Below are 24,306 nucleotides of genomic sequence, written 5' to 3' on the forward strand. Positions count from 1 at the left end.
TCCCTGAAAGCAGTAGAGATACTGTGTGGATTAGCCTTATGAAATAAAGTACACCTAATTGAATCAAATTCTACGCCGGCAGAAGGTCTGAGAAAACTCTCCAAGATTAATTAAAAAGAGAGTTAATGCCCACCTACAAAATATCAGCCTCTACAGACACTTGTCCATGGAAAATGTTTCACTTACTCGTGTTGTCTGACGCTGGATCGGGTTTTTACATTAACTAAAAAAATATTTGTCCTGGGTTCCGCTTGTTACCTACGCATTTATAACACAACGATTAACCACAAGATCCAGACGTGTGTATTGTGCGTATGCATACTTGCATTTTACAGGCTACGACTAGGACACGGGGCAACATGAGAGTTTGGTAAACGTCAACGACGTTCATTTAACTTCCCCTGTAACCACAGGACGTTACAACGCGCAAAAGAACAGCCGCTGACGGTTAAACCTGCGCCAAAACAACAACAATAATCGCTGTAGCATGGTCGGAGTCGCTGCTGTTCTCTGCCTAGAAAGAATCCGGAAGCCATATTGTGTGCTGCCGCTGTCTGTCACTCAGAGCCGGTTACCACAGAAACCGGTTGCTAGGCGGCATAACAAAAAAGACAAATTTATACGTCCTTGCGTCAGAGGCAACGGCGTATCCATGGCGACAGAACGCTACACACACACGCATCAGACCCGTGGATAGCACATGGTGCCTGCTGCTTGTTTTAACCTAAATATCTCCTTTTAACGTGGTACTACCGGCTATTTTTGTATATTTTGAACAGTCGCAAGAAGGGAAACAGGTCATATCTGGTCACTTGCGTAATCTATTGCATTTATCAGCATCCAAAGCTACAACAGTCAGTCTTTATCTGTAGGTATCTAGAGGTAATCAGTAGTTATCTCTGTAATTTCTTGCCCTCGCAACGTCAAGCCCCGCTGTTGTCGCTTTTCTGGTTATTTCCCCGTGAATGTAGGCAGTTCGCCTGCGTTATCAGCCATTCAACTCAACAATTCCCCATCAAGAACAACTTGCATCGGCGGAGTTAGTCATCCCGGTTCAGCAGCACAGCGCCGATAACGGCAGCCCGGATAGGACACAGCGTCCTCCGTGGATCCTCGTCTCTGACGTTGTTGTAGCGCTGACTAATAACTTGTTATCCCCAGCTCTTCTCTTTTTGCTCACGCCTTTTCACACATCGGCTGTAGCTGTAGCCCTTACACAGCAGCATGCCCGCCTTGTGACACTGTTTGACATCACAAGCACAAACCGTAGGCCTTGTGTTTTAAATTCTCAGCTATGATTTGCCTCCCGGTTTTCCCGCATTTAGCCCGTGGAGCAACCCCCCAAGCCAACCTCCCACCTGCCACACTGGTGTCCGCATGTAGGCTACAATAATGAATCACTTTCTGTTCGCTGATGTTTGCGATGACAGGCGCTGATTGCCGTCACTGCTGCCCACTGTCCATGTCAGAAAAACACAATCACACTTCTGTTTACTTCTGTTTACCGATTTATGTCTCTTCTCGTGCTGCACGGGGCTGTTGCTGTGCTCCGTGACAGTGTCATGCTTACACCTAAATCTACAGCTATGGAAATATAACTTAACTATGGGGTGGATTTGGGATGTACTGTGTGCACTTTGAGGGTACTTTTCAGCTTCCATTAAATTCATACTTGGCACCGTGCCTGACTTCAGGTTTAGGGAGTGTTCAGACACAGATGACAGGGAGGCTTTCCTCACTTTAGACGTTTAAGTCTTTAGCTCAGAGGACTCCCGAGGGCGTGTCCTGAGAAACTTTTCAGCAGGATTTCCCTTGCATGCCTGACGGGATTTCGCTCTGGAGTGACACAGATATCTGGGTGTTGCATAAATAAGCCATTGTATATTCTCTGGTGTTTTCCAGAGGATATACGCGGTATTTAGACTAACTAGAGTAACTAAGGAATATTGTATTTTCTGTTTATATAGCACTTACTGGCTAAATAATGTTTAGGTTCATATATGTGCCGATTTAAAAAAAAAACTAAACCCAACAACACTCCCAAAATGCTTACACAGGGGACTGTAGATATTATAGGAATATTATAATGTCTTCTCTTGACGTAGCCATGACCCAATGTTCCAATCCAGATATACTTTATAGATAGTCCTAAATAGATACTTTCCATATTTATCACCCTGCAGTGTCGTAAAATTTCCTCTCAGAAATTGTCAGACGGTGAGAAATATCTCGTGCCTGTGATTGTATAAAAAAAAAATCTATTATTACCCGTCGGCGAGGTGAGCTTCTGGTCCATTTCAGTGGGAGAGGGATTCCCTCAACGTCACCAAGGAGACCAAACACAACACCAAAGCACAAATATGGGCATGTACGTCATCAGCGGAACTCCGAGGCGGGACTTAGACGATAGCCTTGTTTGTACTCGAGGAGGATGGATTCATTCATAAGACAAGATCTGCTACTGTGCACCGTAATACTAGCTAACGTCCTCCGGCACACCGTGGACCGACTTCATGGATCTATAATCGAATATTTGACGAGTGGATAAAGGAGAGCGCTCCGAGGATTTAAAGCGAAACGAGAGGACTTCTAAACAGATTGAATTGGGACACTTCCCCCTAAACGCGGGGAACTGGATTAAGCTTCTTCATGCAACTTTTTTGGAAAGAAACCAAGAGCATCTCAGCGGGGAATAACAAGAAGATCAGCAACGGTAAGTGATCTTATGTGGACGACATACACTACGGCGTTTTGAAATAAACATTTGCTTGAAAAAAAAATTACCGTTTTAGAGTGGGTCAGTAACATCTGTCTACCGCTGTCCGTCAGTCTGCGTAACATGAGATGCTTAAAGACATCGTTCCCCGCTGCTGTTGCTTTCACAAACACTGCTGTAGCCTAGAGTTTTCCTCAGCGAGCACTGAGTCTATGCAGACGCTGTTGGTGGGGTCGTCTAACTTTCAACTGTTATCAAAGTAATTCATTGGGTTTTGTTAACCGCATTGCCTTTAACGTCAGTCATTCTCTCCCCACAGTACCTCTCCCTTAGTAATCTTCTTGTGTGCGCCGCTGCCCTGCCGCTGCAGGTGACATCGCGCTCTCTCCGGTAACTGCAGGTGTCTCCTTCCCCCTCGGTCCCTGCGGGGAGATGTACCAAGGGTTCCCCGGCGACCCCGACAGCGGATCCCGTGGAAGCTCGTCTCCATCCATAGAGTCCCAGTGCCTTTCCTCCGTGGACTCCTTCGGGAGCCCGCCGACCACCAGTGCTCCGCAGGTATGATAGAGTCAAGAGACTAGGAAACATAATGCACGGCAGCACGTTAGATTCATATATATATATATATTTTTTTTAAATCAGCGGATGTTACAGCTGTTTCTTAGTTTATTTAGCCTATTTATAAATGCAACAAGTTTGACTTGCTCGTGTTTGCACAGATCGACGTGTACTGACATTTTATGGTTCAATGGGATTAATCAGGGCATGTGCTTCTGCTAACACGTTTCCATATAAATAAAGTGCATGTTTTAATATGTATTATATTATATTATAGATATTAATAAAGAAATGTAATGTTTCTTACATGTTCGGATTCACACGCTATTATTGCATACGGTTTTGTATATGCTAATGTGCTATTATAGTTTTACTAAATTAATAGGCATGTAACCTAATATTAGATCTGCATGAAAGTTGCTATAACCATGAAAGAAAATAGAAGCCATATGCAAGGATTTGTAACAGACTTAGACTCCTAATGGGACTTTTTATTCTTCTTTATTTGTACTGGACGCTGGTGATGTTATTAATGGAAAGCGCGTTTAGGAAGCCGCCAAGTTGGTACACTTGTGTTCCTGTAGCCAGATATAAATAGCTCCGCCAAGTGTAACAAAGGTCCAATATAAATGTACTTGTGTGTTGCCTGTCGCGGCCCCGGCAGCGGCTCTCAGGCTTTGACAACGTGCTCGGTTTACAGCACGCCGCAGAACGGATGACAGCGTTCTGGAACTCTCCTACGTCAGCCCGAAGCCCCGCCCCTCCTTCCACGCTCTCCGTTCTCCTCTCACAGGCCTCGCCGTGACGTAAATGCTCGGTCTATTTTGGAGTGCTACGTCGCGTTGCCAAGGGGAACACCGGGGGTGTGACGGGGGAGGAGGAAGAAGGAGGGGGAAACGCTAATTGAGAGAAACGATTGGTCGAGGTGGCTGCTTTCAGAGCTGCCTGTCCCGCTCTCATAACACGCTTTTGTATGAATATTAATGAAAGTCGATACAGTCCTCCTCGGGTCTAAAATGAAACAAAAAAAGAGAAGCGACAGATTTGTGTGTATTATTAAACCTAAACTGACATAGCAACAAAGCAACACAGATTCAAAACTTGTAAATTAGAGCTTAAGACTGAAAGCCTATTATTTTTTCCTTGTCTTAACTCCTCAAATGACGTTGTTGATATTTCCAAAATGTTCCTTAGTTAGATACACTTTTTTCCCACACTTTACAGAATCACACTGGAGCTGTATCATACTTATACTGGGTTAAAAGAAAACGCCTTTAGTCCCATTTCTAGCATTTCTAAACGCTATATAAACGTCTAAAAAGGATTCATAACACACATAATGTAGCGGTATGCACATATAAGTGTTTGTTAATGTAGTCTATTTCTGGTCACTGTCACTACAACTGTAACTCCTCCTGTGGAAAATATAATAAATGACAATATAGTAAAGTTGTAATAATGTTAAATAGGTCTTCACTTAAAGCTTCTTACAACCACATTATAGTGTTTTATAAACCATTTATTTAATATTTGTATACTTCTTATAAATGCTAAATAGGGGGACTTAAAATGTAAAAACACTTAAAATTACATTTATATTCCTGAACTATTAACTAAACTGAACTAAATTTGAACAAAATGTGCATTAAAAATTCCCAAAGGTACAGTTCATAGATTAAAAAAAAAACTAATATATATATATATATTACATTATTATGTCATGCCATGTATCTTTGCTAGAATTTAAAATATTTTACAATGTAAAGTAGGATCTTAGTTAGAATTTCTATACAGCATATTTGTAATAATGCAGGAACAGCCTTGTTCCTCCATGTATTTCTGGCCCTGTCTGTCTAAATGTGTTCACTGATTTACAGTGGCTTTACATGGTGTGTTAAACTCTACTTGTATATGCGCAGGAGTGTGTGTCAGCAGGAGCTGGCTTGAGCATTGTGGGCAGCGGGCTAGGAGCCAGTATTGGAGGGGAAATGCCCGGTTCATTCGTGCCCACCGTCACCGCCATCACCACCAGTCAGGACCTGCAGTGGATGGTGCAGCCGACCCTCATCTCTTCCCAGGCTTCTGGACAGAGTGGGTCCACTGGCACCACCACCATGACCCAGCCAGTGTCACTGGTTGACCCATATGACATGCCAGGCCCCAGTTATTCTTCAAGGTCTGGATTCACTCCTCCAAGTTCAGATACTCCAGGCCCAGCCCCGGGCCCTATTCGCCAGTCCAGAACCCGCAGCCGCCGTACACGAGACGAGTCTGTGAGTGACGATGGAGATGTTGGTGTGTTAGTAAGTGTGTGTGCTTGAACGGTTTGTTTGTTAACCCTTGTATGTTACACATGCAATATAGGTTTATGTTCACATGAGTAATAAAAGAACCACTATTAAGTAGCTGCATGCACACCAACACTTTCAGTTACATGAGGAACAAACAGAAAAGGGCACCTCCCTGACTGATGTAGGCCATTCTCATAAAACCTATTAAACAGGGAAATGGGGACAGAGAAGTAAAGGTTTATGTGGAGGGCTACACTAGAGGAGGGCTCACACGAGAAAAATCTGACAAATGTGACTTATTTTTGGCATAATAGGTGTCATTTAGGATAATTATTACTTTGCCAGATAAAAGATAGTCTATCGCCCAAACATTAGGGAAAAGTTTCAATTTTGCTTTATAATAAGGGTAAAAGACAACAGCTGATGCAGTCATCCTGCCTGCCACACTTAAAGTCCCCACCACTGCCACTTAGACAATATGACTACATTTTCAAGAACCACAAAGTTTTTGCCCTAATCCATTTTATTTTTGTCTTCATCCTAGCTAACACCTGAGGAGGAGGAGAAGAGGCGTGTTCGTCGAGAGAGAAACAAGCTGGCGGCCGCCAAATGTAGAAACCGGCGACGAGAACTCACAGACAGACTGCAGTCGGTGAGCTTGGCCCTGCTATATCTGCCAGAATGAGCAATGATCTTAATTACATACATTACGCTACCTCACATAGCATTTCAGAATGTGTTAATAAATGTGTGCATGTGAATAAGAAAGAGGATTGTGGTAATGGGGTGTTTAGCTGTCATAAAGACAATTATAGTTCTCAAGACAGACTATTGCACCTACAGTATTTATGGCTTAATTAACCAGCTCTTACATAAGCTGCCTTACATATACAGCTGCAGGTGAGGAAGGTATTTCTACTGGGGTGGGCACATCCACCTCCACAAACACTGAAGTAGAAGTTTGATGTAGCTAACACTCCTGTTCTCTCTCTTTCTGCTGCGCACCCTCTTCCCTCCTCGACCCATTTTACCCACCTCTGTCTTGTTTCCCTGCCCCCGCTTCTTTCATTCTCTGTACCTGTCCACAGGAGACAGACATACTAGAGGAGGAGAAGGCGGAGCTGGAGGCTGAGATCTCGGAGCTGCAGAAAGAGAAGGAGCGCCTGGAGTTTGTCCTGGTGGCCCACCAGCCGAACTGTAAGATCCCATATCAAGACCAGCCTCAGCAGGGGTCAGCACAGCTCCCTCCTGTCCAGTCCCAGCTAGCTCCCCAGACCTTACAACCTCCCGTCTCCATTGTGGGCTTGGCTGTGAAGGAAGACTCTTTCTATCTGCCTCCTGCCTACACAGCTCATCCGGCCTCCACACAGTCCCAGCCCCCGGTTCAGCAGCAGCAAGTCCAGCAGCAGCCTCAGCCAGGGATAATGCAGGAGGTAGAGTTTTCTAGTTCTTTCTATGGCTCAAGTGAGCCGGCATCTGGCGGGCCGTGCCTTATGGCCAGCGACAGTGGTGGTGGTGGTGTTAACCATGACGATGCGGCCATTGGCAGCTACAACACCTCATACACATCTTCATTTGTGTTCACCTACCCAGAGGGAGCCTGCGGGGTCAGTGCCAACCAGCGGAACAGCAGTAGCGAGCAGTCATCTGATTCCCTGAACTCGCCTTCGCTGCTGGCACTCTGACTGACCGACAAACACATGCGCACACATTTCAACACGCACACACATTATGCTTGCTGGAAGTAAAGGCTGAGGCAAGTACATGCACGGTGCCAATCAGTCTCACAGATTGAAGCAAAAAAAACAACCAATCATTGTATCTGATTGGGTTAAAGTTTACACATTCTGAAATGCATTCCAATTAAGAGCCAAACAAACCCTTAACGTAGTAACATTGGGCTTAAACAATAAGTAAATTCTCGTTTTGTATTATCAAGTACCTGCAACTGGATAAGATATGTGAATAAACCATGTCCAAGTTGCCAGTTTTAAGTGCTCCGAGTTAACATATTAATTCACAATGAACACCCTCAATCTTCAACGTGTACAGTACATCGAGTAAGATACCATAAACTCCCTTTACACTCCAACAAGCACCAGTGCCCCCACCTTGTTCCCTCTGTCGGTTGCCCCTTTTCCAGTGCTCTTGCTCTCATCCTTTTCCATCCTTTTCTCCCTTCTTCCTCTTGCTGAATGTATTTGTGCCAAACTGAAATAGGGACGAAGGACACTTGGTTCAGGGTCTTTTCTTGTGGGAGACAGACTGCTGATCTCTCGCTCACCTCTAACTCTTCATCTGTTTGACTTCCCTCTGCTTCTTCATTTGCTGCTTGGACTTGGCAAGTTGGGGATCTGTGCTTTCTTCTTCTCGTTTTTAAAAATTCTTCTGCCGTCTGCCTACCTGCCATGCGACCCATCTCTACCCATCTCTGTTTCTCCTCTTCTGTCTCTGTGTTTCTCCCTCTCTGAAGTCTTCAACCTCCGAGAGCCCGAAGACCCCCTCCAGCCCTTGGGACCTTGAGTGAATGCCGGCCCAACTAACAAGCCCTTTTGCACCCTCTCATACAAGGACATGGACGCAACCCCCCATTACAGAAGAACCTTTATCTTGGAGCGCATTGCTCAAAGAGGATCCTTACAGTGAACAGCAGCTAAATACTTTTAACACATGCACATAGACGTATAATTGATGAACCCAAAATGCAAGACGGATGCCACTGTCTTCTGCTGAGCCATTTTTTGATGTTCACAAGATGAAGATAAACACATCTTATGTTGTGAGGCGGGTTAAAAGTGAGGATGGAGAGAGATTTAAGCGGGAAGGGAGAAAGGAAGTGCTAGCAAGCTGGACAGACTCAAATGGAGAGGTGATGGACAGAGGATGACTTCCATCCTAACCATCGATTTTTGGAACCAAATGTAAGAGCCAAATGTTAAAAAACAAAGCAAAAAAAAAAAAAAAAAAAGAAAGAGAAAACAATCCTGCTCTTGCCAACTGTGTGGAAGGGTGACCTCAGTAAAAACACCTCCATACCGCAGAGCCTCATCACCCTGGGCCTACATGCTCATATTCACACCATCGCTTTCAAGTCTCTGAACTGAAGATACAGACGATTTGTTGCATCGCACCAGCTCCGTGTGTTGCTCAGAATCAATCAGATGTGAACCGATGCCTTTATTTAGAGGAGAGACGTTTTTTTGGTAATGATTCAGACAACCTCTAAGCATTGGGCTCAGTGGTCTCTGTACCTCCCCTGTTCTCTCAGCGGAGACAAGGCGGGGGTGCATTTATTGTGAGTGTGTCCACTCTGAGGCACCTGGCCCGTTTATTTCTTTCTTTATTGAGGTTGATGTGGTGAGTGAGCACAAAGCAAGACCTGGAAACAAAAAGGGGAGAACACATGGGCTGATGTTGTGGAGTGAGCGTCCTTTCTTTGCCTGTGAATTTGTACAATTTGTTTTTCCTGTATGTTTGAGTGAGAATTGTTATATATTTTATTGTTTGTTTGTTTGTTTGTGTGTTTGACTGTTTTGCAATGACCTCTGCTTTCTCTTGTATTGTTGCCGTTTCTTGTTTATTATTTTTTTGTTTTGTTTACTTTTTAAACATTTTTTTTTTAATCAGGATATTTCCTCATAACTGTTACTATTATTATTGCATTGTAAGTATTGTTTCATTATTTTATTGTATTTTCATTTGGCAACTTCAGAGGCATGTTGTGCACTACAAAAAATCTAATTATAAGTCTATATGCATATACATATATACAGGTAACATGTATATATAAGTGTATGTACCATGATTGTAAAGTATGAATGTCTGCAAATCTAAATGGGATATTTTTGTCAATGAAGAACAAGATAAAATGTTACTGAGGTTTAGTTTTAAAATGAATATTTTTCTAAAGGAACAAAAAAAATATATATTAAATTTAAAGTACTGCCCTGTCCCTGAACATGAAGCACGATGTCACTGCCTCTATAAATGTGTATTTATGTTTTATAAACAATATAAAGCACTATCCAGTTACATTAAATGTATGTTTATAATTATGATGTTAAAAGGTTGTGGTAACGCCTTTGTTTTGTTTGTTTGTTTTTTCTCTGTGAGGTCTGTCCCAAAGCTACTGACACCTAATGCCACTTGATCCTTAGCAGATGCAAAATGAGGAAAAAAAAAAAGAGTGATTGAATGTCTATACACGTATTAAAAGTGTTCAGACTACAATGTGATGACTAAACTGTTTCATTTAAGGACAAAGTATTTCATACCCAGTATGCATTTCTGTCCAGTATAAACATATCACTCAATAACATTGTTATTTCTAACTATAATGTGTGTTTTGAAGGATAACTGCAGCTTTAGCCTTGATAAATACATTATCATGTTAAAGATTTTCCATTCTTGTACTCAAGCAAGTTGTCTAACTGAGTTTAAAAAAAAAAATTATTGTGATTGTATTTGCTGGATAAGAAGCTTTATTTTCAATAAATAAACATGTTTACTCAAAGCAATGGCTAGATTAATGGTATAAATCTTTGTTCAAGGGTGGCTTTTGGTGGTCAGAAAGCGGGCAGACCTCAATTTTTCAAACGTTGAATAAGGACTGTGTTTGTACAGATGTTGGAGATGCCTTTTGATTTCTCTCCAAATGCAAATGTGATGAGAATATGTCATGATGTGAGAATAAGCATAAAACATATTCAATAGTTCTCATGTATATAGGTTTTTGTGGTGCTACTTATAGTATACTATAATGACAAGGCAGTTTCACATTGTAGGGTGGAAGGTGACACAATGCTGTTGCAGAGAGTCAAGACTAATGAACACGCAGCTTGTCTCATCAGGGTGTTTTATTCTGAAAGGAAGCCAATAACAGTGGATTCCCTGCAGCTGAAGTTCTCAGAGCCCAGTAATTACTCTGTGATTTTACCATAGTTTACTATCAACTCCCTGCTACATCTTTAAGTGTGCTAAACAAATCTCAGAGGGCCCTTGTACTGTACCTGCACACCACACATATGTGATCACCACACAACATATTAGACTCATTCTTTAATCTAATTCCGTTGCCTTGGATTTAGTTGAAGTTGTCTGAAATTGCTTTAAATCTTTTTTTCTGTAAGGTTGCAATCATAACTGAGTGGATAATGAATTGGAAAAGGTGGCTAAGAAGGAAAAGGAAAAATGTTAGGCGACCAGTTATAAGACAGAGAATCTGCCTGCACCTACTTGTACTGTACAATGGCTATGTCAGCGTTAACTGAACAAGAGCTTTCCTATTTTTCTATAACATGAATGTTGCTATGTATTTCTATTTTTCCACAAGTCCCATATATGCTCTGATTTCATATTTTCCCTGGTATGACATGCAATACTTATTATCCTCTTGGATAAACATAATGTAGCAACTCACGCAGTGCTCAAACTGACTGCTACTATATGTCAAGTGTGATGATGTATTGCTTTAATTATCCATTTTTGTTACAATATTAAAGGTTACCCTTGATAAATAATATTCAGTTTTGAGACAATCTCCAAAAATTGTGTTACAATTTATCTAAAAAAAATTTGTTTTCAGTTATTGATGACTACCAAGGTTCCTCTATGTCAGAAGGTCACTGCTTTTATTACATACCATTCCTTTTATCAGTGTTTCATCCATATTTGCAACATTTTACATTATATTTCTTTTTCTGGGATCAAAGGTTTCAGTTTAATCACATTTGGAAACAGGGGACATGTGATTTGATACATTTGGAGATCAGAGCAGTGAAAGGCCAAAATAAACTTGTAACATTGTCAGACTTAAATGGCACATTTCATTTAGAATCACATAACTAGTTCATGAAGGTGCTCTGATGTCAAATTATCAATTTTTTCAGTGCATAAAACTAAATATAATTTATTGGTTCTCTGCAATTCACTATAAAGTATTGTGTATTTGTTTTTATAACTTCAATTTCATTTGTTTTTATTTCTGAAGAGGACCAAAGTGTATGTCATATTTGCCATGTTGCTTTTGCAGTCCCTGCCTCTGATCTTCTCCGTCCATATTTCAGCTTCTGGCCCTTTTTGTTGTCCTATAAAACTTCATATGATTTTTTTTTTCTCTGTCTCTAGACTGCAAAAGCTGGGTGAGCTGTATCCTTTAATGATAGTTTGACCAAATGCTATTCATTTCCAATTTGTGAAGAAATTACATGAATAAACAACATATTCTAAGGTGCATATCCCTTTTATTTTAAATGCTTGAACTTCACACACACACACACACACACACACACACACACACACACCCTAAATATTTTAATCTTTCAATCTTTAATTTTCTTGACTAGTGGTTAAGACCATAGAATATCATGAAATTGTAAAAATGCCCATCACAATTCTCCAGAGATCAAGATGATGTTATCAAATACCTTGTTTTGTTAAATTAATAGTCCAATCAAATTGATTTATAACTATAGAGCCTAAATAAAGGCACAATTGACAATATGGAACCAGAAAACATATGATATTTTTGCTTGAAAAATGACTAAAACAAATCAATTAAAGCCATCAGTTAATTTTCTGTCAGCTGACAAATCGATTCATCAACAAATTGTTTAAGCTCTCACATATATGTTTTATTTTTTTCATTACAAGCCCTTAACAACAAATGAGGGCAGAACCTATTTTCATGCAAATATCAAACTGTATAATCAGGGAAGGGAACTACACAGAAAAATATTCCCAAACTATATGAGAAACACTAATTATGGTGTTTAAAAATAAGTATAGGCTACAAAATGTGTATAATTACTTAAGAAGCATGTTTACAAAAATGGTTAATTTATACATTTGATTGGCTATAATCAATGTTTTATTTTAAAAATGGATAATTCATTACAACTGATTGTATGTGAAAACAGGGACTGGAATGAACCCACAGAGACTATTCAATAAGTCTATCGATCACCTCAGCTCTACAGAGCTTTATAGTGTTTTTTACCTCACTGCTTTGGTTTTACAGCCTCAGTTTTATTTTTACTCCGTCACAGTACGCGACCTGCCCATCAGCAAACAGCAGCCAGACAAATCCAGGAGCTACCTTGTGAACATAGTTCCACATATTTCCCTCAGATATTGGCAGAGACCATCGTGAATATTACACTTACATTCATCAGGTGGCCAAAAACATTACTCCAAATAATTGTGACTGTAGCTCCATATCTGCTGGATGTGTAAACAGGAAATTGTTTGTTATTAAGTGGCCATGTCAACTTTGTAAAGTGATAATAAAAGGCTATATGGTATTGCGTTCAGCTCGCTTCCTTTTCCCGGTGGTCAAGCCTGCAGAGGCCTCTGGGCACAAAATCTTGGAGGGTCCCGCCCCCAATCCACGCTCCACACACTTACAATCCAAGGTTTTGAATTATAGGTTCTTAGTGGTGGCTACTATCTGTCACAAACACCTGTAGCTTATACAGGATTTACACTAGCAGGCTACAGTGTATGATCACAAACTGAAGGACGCTATCAACACCTGTGGATATATTCTACAGGAGTTACACCTTCCTGGGCCAGCAGCAACAATATCAACATATTAGCCTACAATATGCAGCTGAATGGCATACACAAGGACATAGCTACTGCCCCACCTCCACAAATACAGTTCTATGATTCAGATTCATCCATCACACACAAACACACACACACACACACACACACACACAGATTGATTCATACTGCTTTGTATGTGGATAGACCGAAAACAAATATATGTAACCTGTATCATACAGGATTTATATATATATATATATATATATATATATATATATATATAAATATAATTTACTATTAATAATATTTTATTATATTATGTTATATTATATAATAATAACAATAATAATAATAATAATAATATATGACATATATGATTATAACCTGCTCAGCCTGCTCAGGTGGAGATGAGGGTGGGGCAGTCGGACAGGTGCCCTGGCAGGGCTGTGGCTCTCTGCCCCTGTCTCATACTGATGCTCAGCTAAACTTTTTATATGCAGTCTATGAGCTAAACTAAAGTGACCTCACTCGTCATCACCATGGCACAGACAGCCAGCAAACTGATCGTACATTTTTTTCTTATTTGCAAATAAAGTCACTCTGCATTCATTGGTTCGTAATTTCAACATACACACTAATTACTTCATGTGATTTTTTTATTCAAAAAAAAACAAAAAAACAAAATAAACAGCATGAGGCCACCGTTGGTGGGGGTTTGGAGGACCCCTAGAGGTCGGAGGCCCCCGGGCACCGGCCCAGTCGCCCATGTGAATAATCCCCCCTGGAGCAAAAAAAAAAAAAAGTTATTTATCCCCACAAGAAACGGTACGGGAAACCCTACCAACCAGTTATCAGCTAATCAGTTTGCCTTTCAAAAGTATTATCTAGCATTGTGATATTTGATTTATTATTAAAGGAGCTATTTGTGAGTTTTGCTATTGCTACATACCCAGAGTAGTATTAACAGCTGTATTCTGGTCAGTCTTAAACTTGCCCTTTAATTCTTATTTAGCTTCTGCTTCTATCACTTCTTTTCTTCACACTTCAGTCATTTTATTTTCTTTCAGTCACTCTGAATCACTGTGGCCTCCAGGCTGCCCTGAAGAAGTATCGCTGCTCAATGGAGGTGCTATAACCACGTGTGATGTCACGATGGTTGCAACTCATCGCAAGTCTGATAAGTAAACAACGATTCATGCTAAACCTGGTTTTGTAGCAATTGCCAAACTAATAGCTCCTTTAAGTCTTTTTAAAGCCCAAGTGGCAGCTCAAATGTGATGCAAGCTGACCTAGCCTCTATGATAATAAACTCAATATCGTTGGTCTTTGGACTATTGGTCGGACAAAACAAGGCATTTATAGATGTAGATTTGTAGCTGTACATGTCTTCAGGGAACAATTTAAATGATTAATTAAATATAAATCTTTAAAATAAAAATTATTGTCACACTCATAAATAATGAAAATAGCCTAATGATTAGTTGTCATGTCTATGCTGGAATGAGAATACATTACCCCTGGTTTTCTGTGTTCATTATTGGGAATATATCGAACATACAGACAAGCACGGACTAAACAACAGTGGTGACGATCTTAAACCAAAAAGGCAACAAAAAAACTGAAACACAAAAGACTGAGGAGAGCCCAGATTAGCTGGTATTGCTCTTTAGTGATCCTTTAGGGGACCAATGAATCAACTTGCTTTCAAAGGAATACAGTGATGGGTCTGTGTCGCTCTCTAGCGATCATAGATAAAATCGTCACCGAGTTTTTTTTTTTTTTATTTCTTTTTTTAATTTTTTTTTTTTTTTTTTTTTTTTTTTTAGCTCTGACGGAAGTTGCGTCACGGAAGCGGACGAAACCGTTTGTTGTAAACATGGCGTCCGTGACAACAGGTGAGAGCATAAAGGCCCGGGTAGCCGACTCTACCGCTTTACAATAATTGAATTATGAAGGTGTTTCACTCTTAGATATGGATTCAGAACACTATCTCGAGTTTTTACAGCCGACTCAGCTCACCGTGGAGGCCGCAGATGGCCGGTAGCGCCTTGTAATTCAGGGCTGTAGCTGCGGCTAAGACAATGCTAGTGCAGGATGCTAACACAAGCGGTGCTAACACATCGCTGCCGTTAACTTTTAAAAACATATTGTCAGGGTCCACTGTTCGTTCAGTCGTCGGGTACTTTAATGTTTAAATGGGTTAAACTAGTTGGGTCATCCTCTTGTGCTAACACGACCTAACCAGCACTGTGTCTACATCACATTTGTAATTCAGCTTCACACCCGGTTCGTATTGTTAAATCCTTAATCTAGTTATATGTTGTTAAAATTAGAGCTACAACCAGCAATTATTTTTCTTTAACGAAATCATCACATTTGATAAGCTTGCACCAGAAAATGTCTCCCAATTTTTTAGCTTAAAAATTACGAACATTAGTATTCAAGTATCAAAATAGCTATCTCTTAGTTATCTGTCGTTCCACAAATCAGTTAAATGAGTAATCATAGTAGATTACAGTACCTTTTGGATTGACAACTATTTTGATTAATCATTTGTCATTTTCAAGTAAAAATGCCCCCAAATTGCTGTTTTCTGCCTCTCACATATTAAGATATAATGCTCTTTTTCAATACCTTACTGAAACAAAATATACCTGAGACAAAAGAAGACATTTCAAGCCGTCAGAGGGAGGCAGACAGAATGGGAATCCACTTTTTTCTGGTCAAAAAATTATTTGATAGTGATAATATATTCACCATGTGAATTTCGTCTCTGTGTGACTATGAGTTCATCAGTAACAGTTAAAGCATGTTGGGCAGAGCCATTGTTTTGGCAGCTGTTGTGCTCCCTTCACCCTGTATCTGATACCTCAGCCACAAGACGTTTCATAATTGGTGTTATAAATAACCCCCAGCTGGCCATGGTCGGCATGTGTTAGACCTCAGCATGCTGCTGTCTCCTCAGGTTTACATCTCCCCACTGGCTTTTTGTGCCTGGCCCCTCTCCCACCGTACAGTATTACTGAGAACTATCATCAACACTACAGTTTTGTTAAAATTGAAGAGGCCAGTTTAGTGTTGCTATGGTCACAATTATTGTGAAAATTATTAATTGATTAGTCAATCTGAAAATCCATCAACAATTTTTCTCAATTGGGTTTGTCACAAATAATACAGGAAAGCTGTTGTATGCTGGTTTCAGCCTCTCACGTGTACATTTTCTACTTTTCACTGTTTTATATCATTGTGAATTGAACATTTGAGGTTTTGGACAGATGGCTTAACAAAACAAGCACATTGGAGATGTATCTTTTAGTTCAGGGATTGTGATGATCATTTTCTGAAATTAATTAATTAATAATTTAAGAAATAATTTTGAGACTACCCACCAAATGAATGAGTCATTAGCCATAAGATTTTATTTGAATGAAAAGAATTATAAATATGTCAGTGGCTTTGTCAGTTGTTGAGTGTTCTTCAATTCTTTGTTATTCTGTGTTATTGCTAACCTGCCCCACCCTCCCACCCCCTTTTTTTTTTCCTCTTAAGCCACCTCAGAGTGGATTCAGTTTTTTAAGGATGCAGGGATCCCAGCCGGCCTCGCTGTCACGTACGCAGTCTCCTTTGTGGACAACAGGTAACCTAAAGCCCCTGTTTCATAGACCTGATATAGTACTTTCAGGCAATCTGCAGGATGTAAAAAGTCTTAAAAAGTATTGAAATTAGTTTTCTCCAAATAAGGTCTTCAAAGGGAGTAAAGTTTTAAATATTTTCTGCTGCCTAATGTAGAAAATTATATTATCTACATCAGGCAGCAGATAATAAAATGTTTATGTAAATGGTTGCAGGCTGTTGGGAGATGTTATACACCTATAAACTTAATGTGGGATTGTGGGAGTGGGAGAATGTGCGGCACCAGGCTGTTCAACCCTCAAGAGTTTCAGTCTCATCATCACATCTGTAGTCACCACTGCTAGCTGCCGTAGCGAGGAGGCTCATGATGGACAATGAAGTTATTTATATCATTAGACATTAAAATTTGTTACAGTGTATATACTGCAAGGAGGTATATAATAATAATAATAAGCTATAATCAATAATTCTAGCCATATTGTCCCGACTTTCATTTGTACTTTCATATTTTGGCTGAGAGAGACTCAAGTGTTTAATTGCAATCTAGGTGGTACTAAAAAGTCTTGCGTTTAATTTGGCGAACCCTGACACTTAAACCCCACAACTGTGCTGTAATCATAAACACTTCATCATCTCCCCTACATTGGTTTTCTGATTGTTTTTGCCACTGCAGAATCCAGAAGAACATGCTGATGGACCTCAGTAAAGACATCATGATGGACCTCGGTATTACCGTGATTGGTGATATCATTGCCATTCTTAAACATGCCAAGCAAGTGTACAGGCAGGTGAGATCACTCTTAATGTTTTCATGTAGTGAAATGTTGAAAATGATTCACTGTCAAAAATCAGCTCAATCATGCTGGATGTACACTAGAGTGGCTTTTCAGACTGCAATTATGATTGAATTACAGGGGGTGGAAAGTTTCACCGTGAACCACTGACTCAAAAACAGCTGCAAACACAAATGTCCCGTTGAATAATCTGACATTTGTACAGTTTGTTTCTAATGTGATCATTTCAACAATTAAAAGTTTTCTTTTAATTAGTATAAATATGCAACAGGGAAAGTCAGGAGGATATATAGTGTTCTCCTGCAGATAAATGCAGTAACCGACAAAGGTGGTTCAGATTCACCGGTTCTGGTCAATGGCTTTACTGTAGAGTACAAATCTAACTTTAATGTAAGCCTTAATGTTTGTTCATGCCCTCTCTTCCTCAGGACATGTGCAAAATGGCCACAGAAGCCATCTCCTCAGGACAGACAAGTGTTCAAGCTGAGCTCAGAAGAACTGCCAATACTCGTAAGTAACAATATTTAACTTTTATAGATAAAGCTATAATGTTATAAAACATTTTTTTTTAAATTTCTGTTCTAATTGAGGTTTAGCTGTTGCAAGGGCTTTAAAATCTTGTCTTGGTAAATTAGACTGTGGGTATGAACCTGGCTTTAACTCCACTGATTAGTCTTTATGTCAAACAGGTTTTCCTGTGTACTTGTAGCAGTGTATGTGTATGTGGCTCAAAAACCAAAATAATATAAATAAACAAATAAATCACTGTCACTACATAAACAGTACAACTTTGCATACTGCTGTAACTACTATTGTGTTTTTACACTAAAATAAATAAAATTAAATCAATACATTTATAAACTCAAATGTTACGAAACTGATGTATGCAGCAGATAAATACAAAGCACTTGAAGAAATAGGCACTGTTGGTAAACCAATTGCAAATATTCCATAATATACATAAAGTTCTCATTTGTTCAACATCTGCAACCGTCACACTGTCAATTACCCCAAAAAATTCCTGAAATAATAAAAACAACATTCCACTTATAGTACACTATAGTAGAACTATAATATAGAACTATAAAAATTGGACTTGCCTTAGCTGAATGCCATGTGACCAGCTGTTTAATGTAAAGGAACAAAAGACAAGAATTATCAGAGGTAAAATATGCATTTTATGAAATGTATACAAACTTATACAAAGCAATATTCTTTTCTTGTCCTTGGCTTGTTTGTTTGTGCATAAATCTACTGCATAGCTTTCCTGGTGTGACACAGCAGTGTAACACATAAATAAGCCCTGCCACAAGCAATATGAGTCATCAGCAGCATCATAATATAGTATGTCTGCCATAATTAAACAGATGAATGTGTCAGGTGCCGTGATTCAGAACTGGGGCAAGTGGTGAGCAGCTAAAGTTGTTGTTCACGTGGGGTATTTTCCTGTCAGATAGATTATTAAAAGATTATATCACAATATTTTAAACAGAATCAAATATGTCTATTTTAATTGTGATAAAGGTGTTCACATTATGCATTTTACCCTCATTTGGCTTAATTCTGATGGGAGTTTTTTTTTTTTACAAACACCCAAACAACAATATTTCATACATAAGATTCCTGTTTGTAGATTCAGTTTCTGTGTCAGCCATTTGAGTGGGACAAATAATTGATGTCAGTATATCGCAATGCATCCTCTTAACAAAATCTTATTAATACACTGGTGTCATTTATTTATTTTTTAAAATATTAAATGTACAAGTGTACAAGATAGATTTTTCTTCTCCACTTGTTAACAATTTTTCTCTTGTAAATTGTTGCTACTAATGAGTGGTGCCTAGAATGATTAGGTGCACTGACATTAACTAGTAGGCTGTCAAAAAGAGAGATAGTAAAAGTAGAAGTATGTGCTGCTGCACCAGCAGCAGTAAACCATGGATATGAATACACAGGATAGGTTTGGGGCAGTCTGACTGCACAATGATGCATTTTTCACTAAAATCATGTCATTTTTCTGCTGCACCACAGTAACAAAATGAGTATCAACACCAGCACAAAAAAGATTGGGTAAGAAATTGAATTGATGTTTATATTTCAAGGAGGTGTTTCAACCTGTATTTTAACACTTATGGAAAACCCACTGACTGAGAGATTTTTCCTCCTGATCTTATTTTGAGGGATGGCCTAAAAGGGGCCAAAACTAACAAGCTAATTTTGTCATTATGTCAAATAATAGGGCATATTAAAGGGTAATTCTTTCTATTAGAAGATAAATCAGCCTAATCTAATATTAACACATCAAACAGCATCACTTAGTTTGCTGGCCCCACTTCAGTTCTTCACCTGTTCTTTTTGTGCAAACATTTAATTTTGGTATGTTTAAAAAGATTCCAATTCAAAAGACAAGCTCTCCTCCTCGTCTCGGGTACAGAACATGAAGAATTTTATGGGAAATAAGCTAAATCACAACTGAGAATCAAGATTTTGTTTTTCTCAGCTGCCACTCGTATGATCGCCAACGCTCTGAGCCATGACTCCCCACCGGCCACTCCAGCCCGTCGACCTGACAACCGCCTCTCCGTCACAGTGTCCAACATGCAAGCAAACAAGAGTGGCAAAGCAGGTAGATCATGCCTTTTACCCCATCATCCCCTATTTCCCGTCCCTCTGGAGCCATGAGTCCTTTTTTACCTCTGTTTAACCCCCTGTGTATCCACCACTTTGTCAGTTGTAAGTCAGCCAGCCGACGAAGGGAATGGTTTGCCAGCAGTGAAGCGCCGGCGGGTGACAGCTGAGATGGAAGGCAAGTACATCATCAACATGCCCAAGGGCACCACGCCTCGTACACGCCGCATCCTGGCCCAGCAGGCCAAGAAAGGTAGGCCTGACCCAGTGGCCTCGCCGACAACTCCTGAAATGAGGATATTTCTCACTGCAGCTAATCAATACTAAACATTTTCATGGATCTCTTTCATACCAAAACTGAATCAGGTGACTTGGGGCTGATAAACAGAGGCTCATTAACCTGCATTTATTTCTGTCATACCTTGATCCCTTGTCTTACTAATACTACCCACTGCACCAACAATCATTCCCTCTGTCAAACTGTGCTTGTTTTTTTCCTTTGTCCACATCATGTAGATTGTACCCAACCCTAAAATCTCTTTTGGTCCATGGCATGAATTCTCCTCTTATGTATGAATTCTCCTCCTCCTCTGTCATTGAAAAGAGTTGCAATGCTGCACATCATGAAGAAAAAACCATTTGGTTCTATGTCAGCTTGGCTTCTGTAAATTTAGGTTTTAAATGCATTTTTTTTTTTATTGAAAAACCTTAAGCTAGTTCTTTGAACAGCAACTAGGACCTCTGGTTAGAAGTTTCAAAATAAAAGCTGGATTTGCCGTCATAGTATGTGCAACTCAAGGCTGCAACTTAAGCTTGTGGAAATAAATAATTCTTTTGACTTCTTCGCAAGTGTAAATCTTGTGAACTAGTACAGCACAAGAGCTGGTAACTGTGACATTAGATAAATTTATTTATTTATTTAACAAATCATTAAAGAATCATGTTAAATGTTAAAGTAAGGATCGTTGCCTATTGTGGCACTATCAGCACAAACATAGCAATGATTAGATCTTTCTTCAGCTTCTAATTCCAGTATGATCAGGATGGTGTGGAATTTTTTGTTTTATTTTTATCTGATTATTTCTCTCTTGTTAATGATTTATCAAAACATAAACCTAACCCATCACAGTTAATCTGTCAAACATTCTCACTGCCTATTGCTCTATTCCTTTAAAAGGTTTGAAACGCACTTCTGTATTTGCAAGACTTGGGGCTGAATCAAAGGCAGACACAACAACAAGCAATAACAAGGTGAGACCTGTCAGTATATACTTTAATAGCTGACAGTGTATTATAAAGGTATGTTCTGTGCTTTAATGCTGATGTTTTGGCAGCCCACTGGTGTGTTCAGTCGTCTCGACCGAGGGGTTGAAGTGGAAGACAAGCTGAGGGCTGGAAAGATGGCTGGAAACATGGATGTAGACGACCAGGACGACAGTGACGGAGAGGGCTCCGTCCTCCAGTACGCTGGCGTCCTCAAGAAACCTCCTCCCTCCCAGAAGAAAGAGCCGGCTTCAAAACCTGCCCCGAACACCCTGCGGCGCCTGGGAGGAAAATTCAAACTACCTCCCTCTGACACTCCCACCTCCTCGTCTTCTTCCCCTAATGGCCTCCCTCCTGCCAAGATCAGTGTGCTTCAGAGACTGGGCAAACTCCCTGCCACACACTCAAACACGACTGTGTCGCCTACACCTGCTGACACACAGGACAACAGAGTTACCAGCACCAGGCCCAGAGCCCAGGAGAGGTCGGCCATAGCAAGCTCCAAGGTCAGCAGCAGCACCGGGGCCACAGGAGGAGGAGGAGGAGAGTCTTTGGGTGCCAGAATGGATGTTCAGGCTGTCAGTGTTTTTAAGAGACTGGGCAATAAGAGAACCTAACAAGAACATTTAACTATTCAGACTCTTTCCAAACTTCCTTTATAGAATTTTTATCACCACCTTTTTGCATTTATCCTGGCCACATGCAGGACTGCAGATTGTTATTAACTGGAGTGTTTTTTTGTTCAGCCCGAGTGTGTGGACAATTTTAATGCTTTAAGGTTACTCTTAGATTAAAAAAAAAAAAATAGATTTTTTTTTTACATTTTAGTTATGCTGCCATTGGGAAATTACCTTTTGTTTACTGTCCAAGCTTTTAATTTAAGGACTCAAAGTTCTCTGTATATTATGTTGTATTCAGAAAACTATTTATCACGTCTCAATTATATCTGCCATTTATTGTCTTTCAGAAACGTATATTTAACTACATTTGTAAGCTTAAAGCATGAGCATGACGTCAACCAAGCTGCCATGATGGTGGTTTTAATTTTACCCCATGACTCCACATATAAAGATGCTGCTGCCTAAACTTCCCTGTTTTGAGATTCCTCTTGAATTAATACACTTGAGTAGTTGAAAAATGTGTTGATATTTGCCTGAAAGTTAAATATCTCTGGAAAAAAATAAATTTAAGGGACAGTTTTTTTTCCTTCGTGTTAAAACACAGGATGGCAGTCAAACAATTGACTGGCCATGAGGTGGTGTTCTTGTTACCTTCACCTCAGAATTACCTCCTACATCATGTTTTGAAAGTATAAAATGTGTTAAAGTGTTGATGATAAGCTTGTGAACCTTTTCCCAGGACTTGTGAGCAGAACAGGAAATTCAAATGGTTACACAGAACAACCTCTTTCAACACTTGAATCAAGATAAAGCACCGCACCTCTTTCTCTTCTTCTCTGCTCTGTGGAGTAGAAGTTCACACCTCTGAGCTAAAGACGCCCAAGTCAAGTTTTCTACCATAGTACTGAACTCTTTCTAAAACCACCTACTTGAAGGCCAGTTCAGTAGAATATTGTTTATTTTGAAATGCAATGTATAGATTTGTTAGAGTTGATTTCACACAGCACAGAATCTGTTCTGCTGCATATTTTTCTATGTGGACATTCTTGTATCATGTATCCATGTAAAGAAACTCAGAGATGCCATCAGGGGGCCACTGTACTGTAGTTCCAGTAGGTAGTTCACCCAACCCAGTATGGGTCACTGACACCTGTGTACTGTTTTTGGTCTTTCAGACTTACACCAGAAATTTGTTACACTGTAAATATTTTAAAATCACGTTAAAGAATTTTTATTGTTTTAAGGAACAAAGTAGAACAAAATGCACCATAAACAGTCATGATTTTTTTAAAAAGATATTGAGGAGAAAAAAAGTTCTCAGTTTGGAGAAAATGTACTTGGAAAATAATTAAAAGAGGAAAAGCGTCCAAACACTTTGGCTGTTCAGTTTTTCTTTGTGTGAAGGAGACGTTGAAAAGGCATGTCAGTGTTGTGCTTTGCATCTCTTTTGAGAATCAACATGACAGCAAAGTCAATATTTATATTCCCGTGGGAACATTAAGCTGATAATTTATCAATAAACATATTAATCACCCACTCCTCTAAGAATGAGGCTGCTGCAAACATCATATTTGACAAGTTTGTGCACTGGGGTGATATTAACCATCTGATTTTAAAAGTGAAAAAGATGTAAGACATTGTGTTTGACCTCACAACTGGAAGGGAAGATGAGCCAGTTCATGAGCACTGGTGAGGGTCATAGGGGGTCGTAGATCAACTGGTAAATCAAAAGCTTTGACTTGCAGCTCAGCTTCCTCTTCACCACAACAGTCTAACTTGCTTTACTGCTGACACGGCACTGATCAGCCTGTCAGTCTCAGCTCCATCCTACCTAAACTCATGAGCAAGACCCCAAGATACCTGAACTCCCTTGTTTGTCCAGAGCTGTCAGCAATGTCCTCACCCTGAGACAGCAGTTCTCCTCTGCTGAAAACAGGTCTGCTTTCCATTTCTGAGTTTATGGATGATTTGCCAGAACTTCGTGAGGACACCTGAAAGTGTTTCTGGAGCCAGCACCCTGTGGGTTTACCACCTGCAGGAACAAGCATCAGGCTGGGGTGCATTGTGAGCCAGGTGGCAGGCCAGGTGTGGGACCTGAGTGAGCCCATCTCTGGCATCACAGACAGGCTCTCTTTTGCTTACCTAAATAGATTTTAGTATTCTCTACCATTTGATCTCTCCTTATTGAATTGAACTCCGGCTTCTTGTAGATAATATACTCACTTGGTGTAAGCCAAACCACCTTAAACTTTAAT

The 24,306-nt window shown here is 39.9% G+C and overlaps 2 protein-coding genes across 7 annotated transcripts; both read left to right on the forward strand.

The window, feature by feature from the left end:
* The first annotated feature begins 1,341 nt into the window (after nucleotides 1–1,341).
* fosb (FBJ murine osteosarcoma viral oncogene homolog B) lies at nucleotides 1,342–8,547 on the forward strand. Of its 5 annotated transcripts, none has more exons than XM_071496520.1 (6): nucleotides 1,342–2,713; nucleotides 3,087–3,274; nucleotides 5,194–5,577; nucleotides 6,110–6,217; nucleotides 6,654–6,998; nucleotides 7,159–8,547. In XM_071496520.1, the coding sequence occupies exons 1-6, from the start codon at nucleotides 2,650–2,652 to the stop codon at nucleotides 7,222–7,224; spliced, it is 1,155 nt and encodes a 384-aa protein (XP_071352621.1). In that variant the 5' UTR covers nucleotides 1,342–2,649; the 3' UTR covers nucleotides 7,225–8,547. The 5 variants fall into 5 exon arrangements, with proteins under 5 accessions (XP_071352621.1, XP_071352622.1, XP_071352619.1 ...); XM_071496521.1 differs by having other exon boundaries at nucleotides 8,039–8,547; XM_071496518.1 differs by having other exon boundaries at nucleotides 1,347–2,713; nucleotides 5,194–5,547; nucleotides 6,654–8,547.
* Nucleotides 8,548–14,959: 6,412 nt separating this feature from the next.
* Nucleotides 14,960–23,424, forward strand: cunh19orf47 (chromosome unknown C19orf47 homolog). Of its 2 annotated transcripts, none has more exons than XM_071496799.1 (8): nucleotides 14,960–15,008; nucleotides 16,663–16,750; nucleotides 17,420–17,534; nucleotides 17,969–18,050; nucleotides 20,041–20,166; nucleotides 20,272–20,421; nucleotides 21,346–21,419; nucleotides 21,503–23,424. In XM_071496799.1, the coding sequence occupies exons 1-8, from the start codon at nucleotides 14,990–14,992 to the stop codon at nucleotides 22,046–22,048; spliced, it is 1,200 nt and encodes a 399-aa protein (XP_071352900.1). In that variant the 5' UTR covers nucleotides 14,960–14,989; the 3' UTR covers nucleotides 22,049–23,424. The 2 variants fall into 2 exon arrangements, with proteins under 2 accessions (XP_071352900.1, XP_071352901.1); XM_071496800.1 differs by having other exon boundaries at nucleotides 20,272–20,346.
* The last annotated feature ends 882 nt before the right edge of the window (nucleotides 23,425–24,306 follow it).

The sequence above is a fragment of the Trachinotus anak genome, unplaced genomic scaffold, assembly GCF_046630095.1.
Source record: "Trachinotus anak isolate AG129_WGS33_773 ecotype Australia unplaced genomic scaffold, CSIRO_AGI_Tana_v1 ptg000014l, whole genome shotgun sequence".
NCBI lineage: Eukaryota > Metazoa > Chordata > Actinopteri > Carangiformes > Carangidae > Trachinotus > Trachinotus anak.

What these genes read in the sequence shown, in the direction of transcription:
- cunh19orf47 (XM_071496799.1), top strand. An exon ending in CCAAGCAAGTGTACAGGCAG is followed by an intron (nt 17,535 to 17,968) that starts GTGAGATCACTC and finishes TCTCTTCCTCAG; the next exon opens with GACATGTGCAAAATGGCCAC. An exon ending in GGCCCAGCAGGCCAAGAAAG is followed by an intron (nt 20,422 to 21,345) that starts GTAGGCCTGACC and finishes TTCCTTTAAAAG; the next exon opens with GTTTGAAACGCACTTCTGTA.
- fosb (XM_071496517.1), top strand. Translation starts at nt 2,650, where the DNA reads ATGCAACTTTTTTGGAAAGAAACCAAGAGCATCTCAGCGGGGAATAAC. An exon ending in TAACAAGAAGATCAGCAACG is followed by an intron (nt 2,714 to 3,086) that starts GTAAGTGATCTT and finishes CTGCCGCTGCAG; the next exon opens with GTGACATCGCGCTCTCTCCG. An exon ending in CGACCACCAGTGCTCCGCAG is followed by an intron (nt 3,275 to 5,193) that starts GTATGATAGAGT and finishes GTATATGCGCAG; the next exon opens with GAGTGTGTGTCAGCAGGAGC.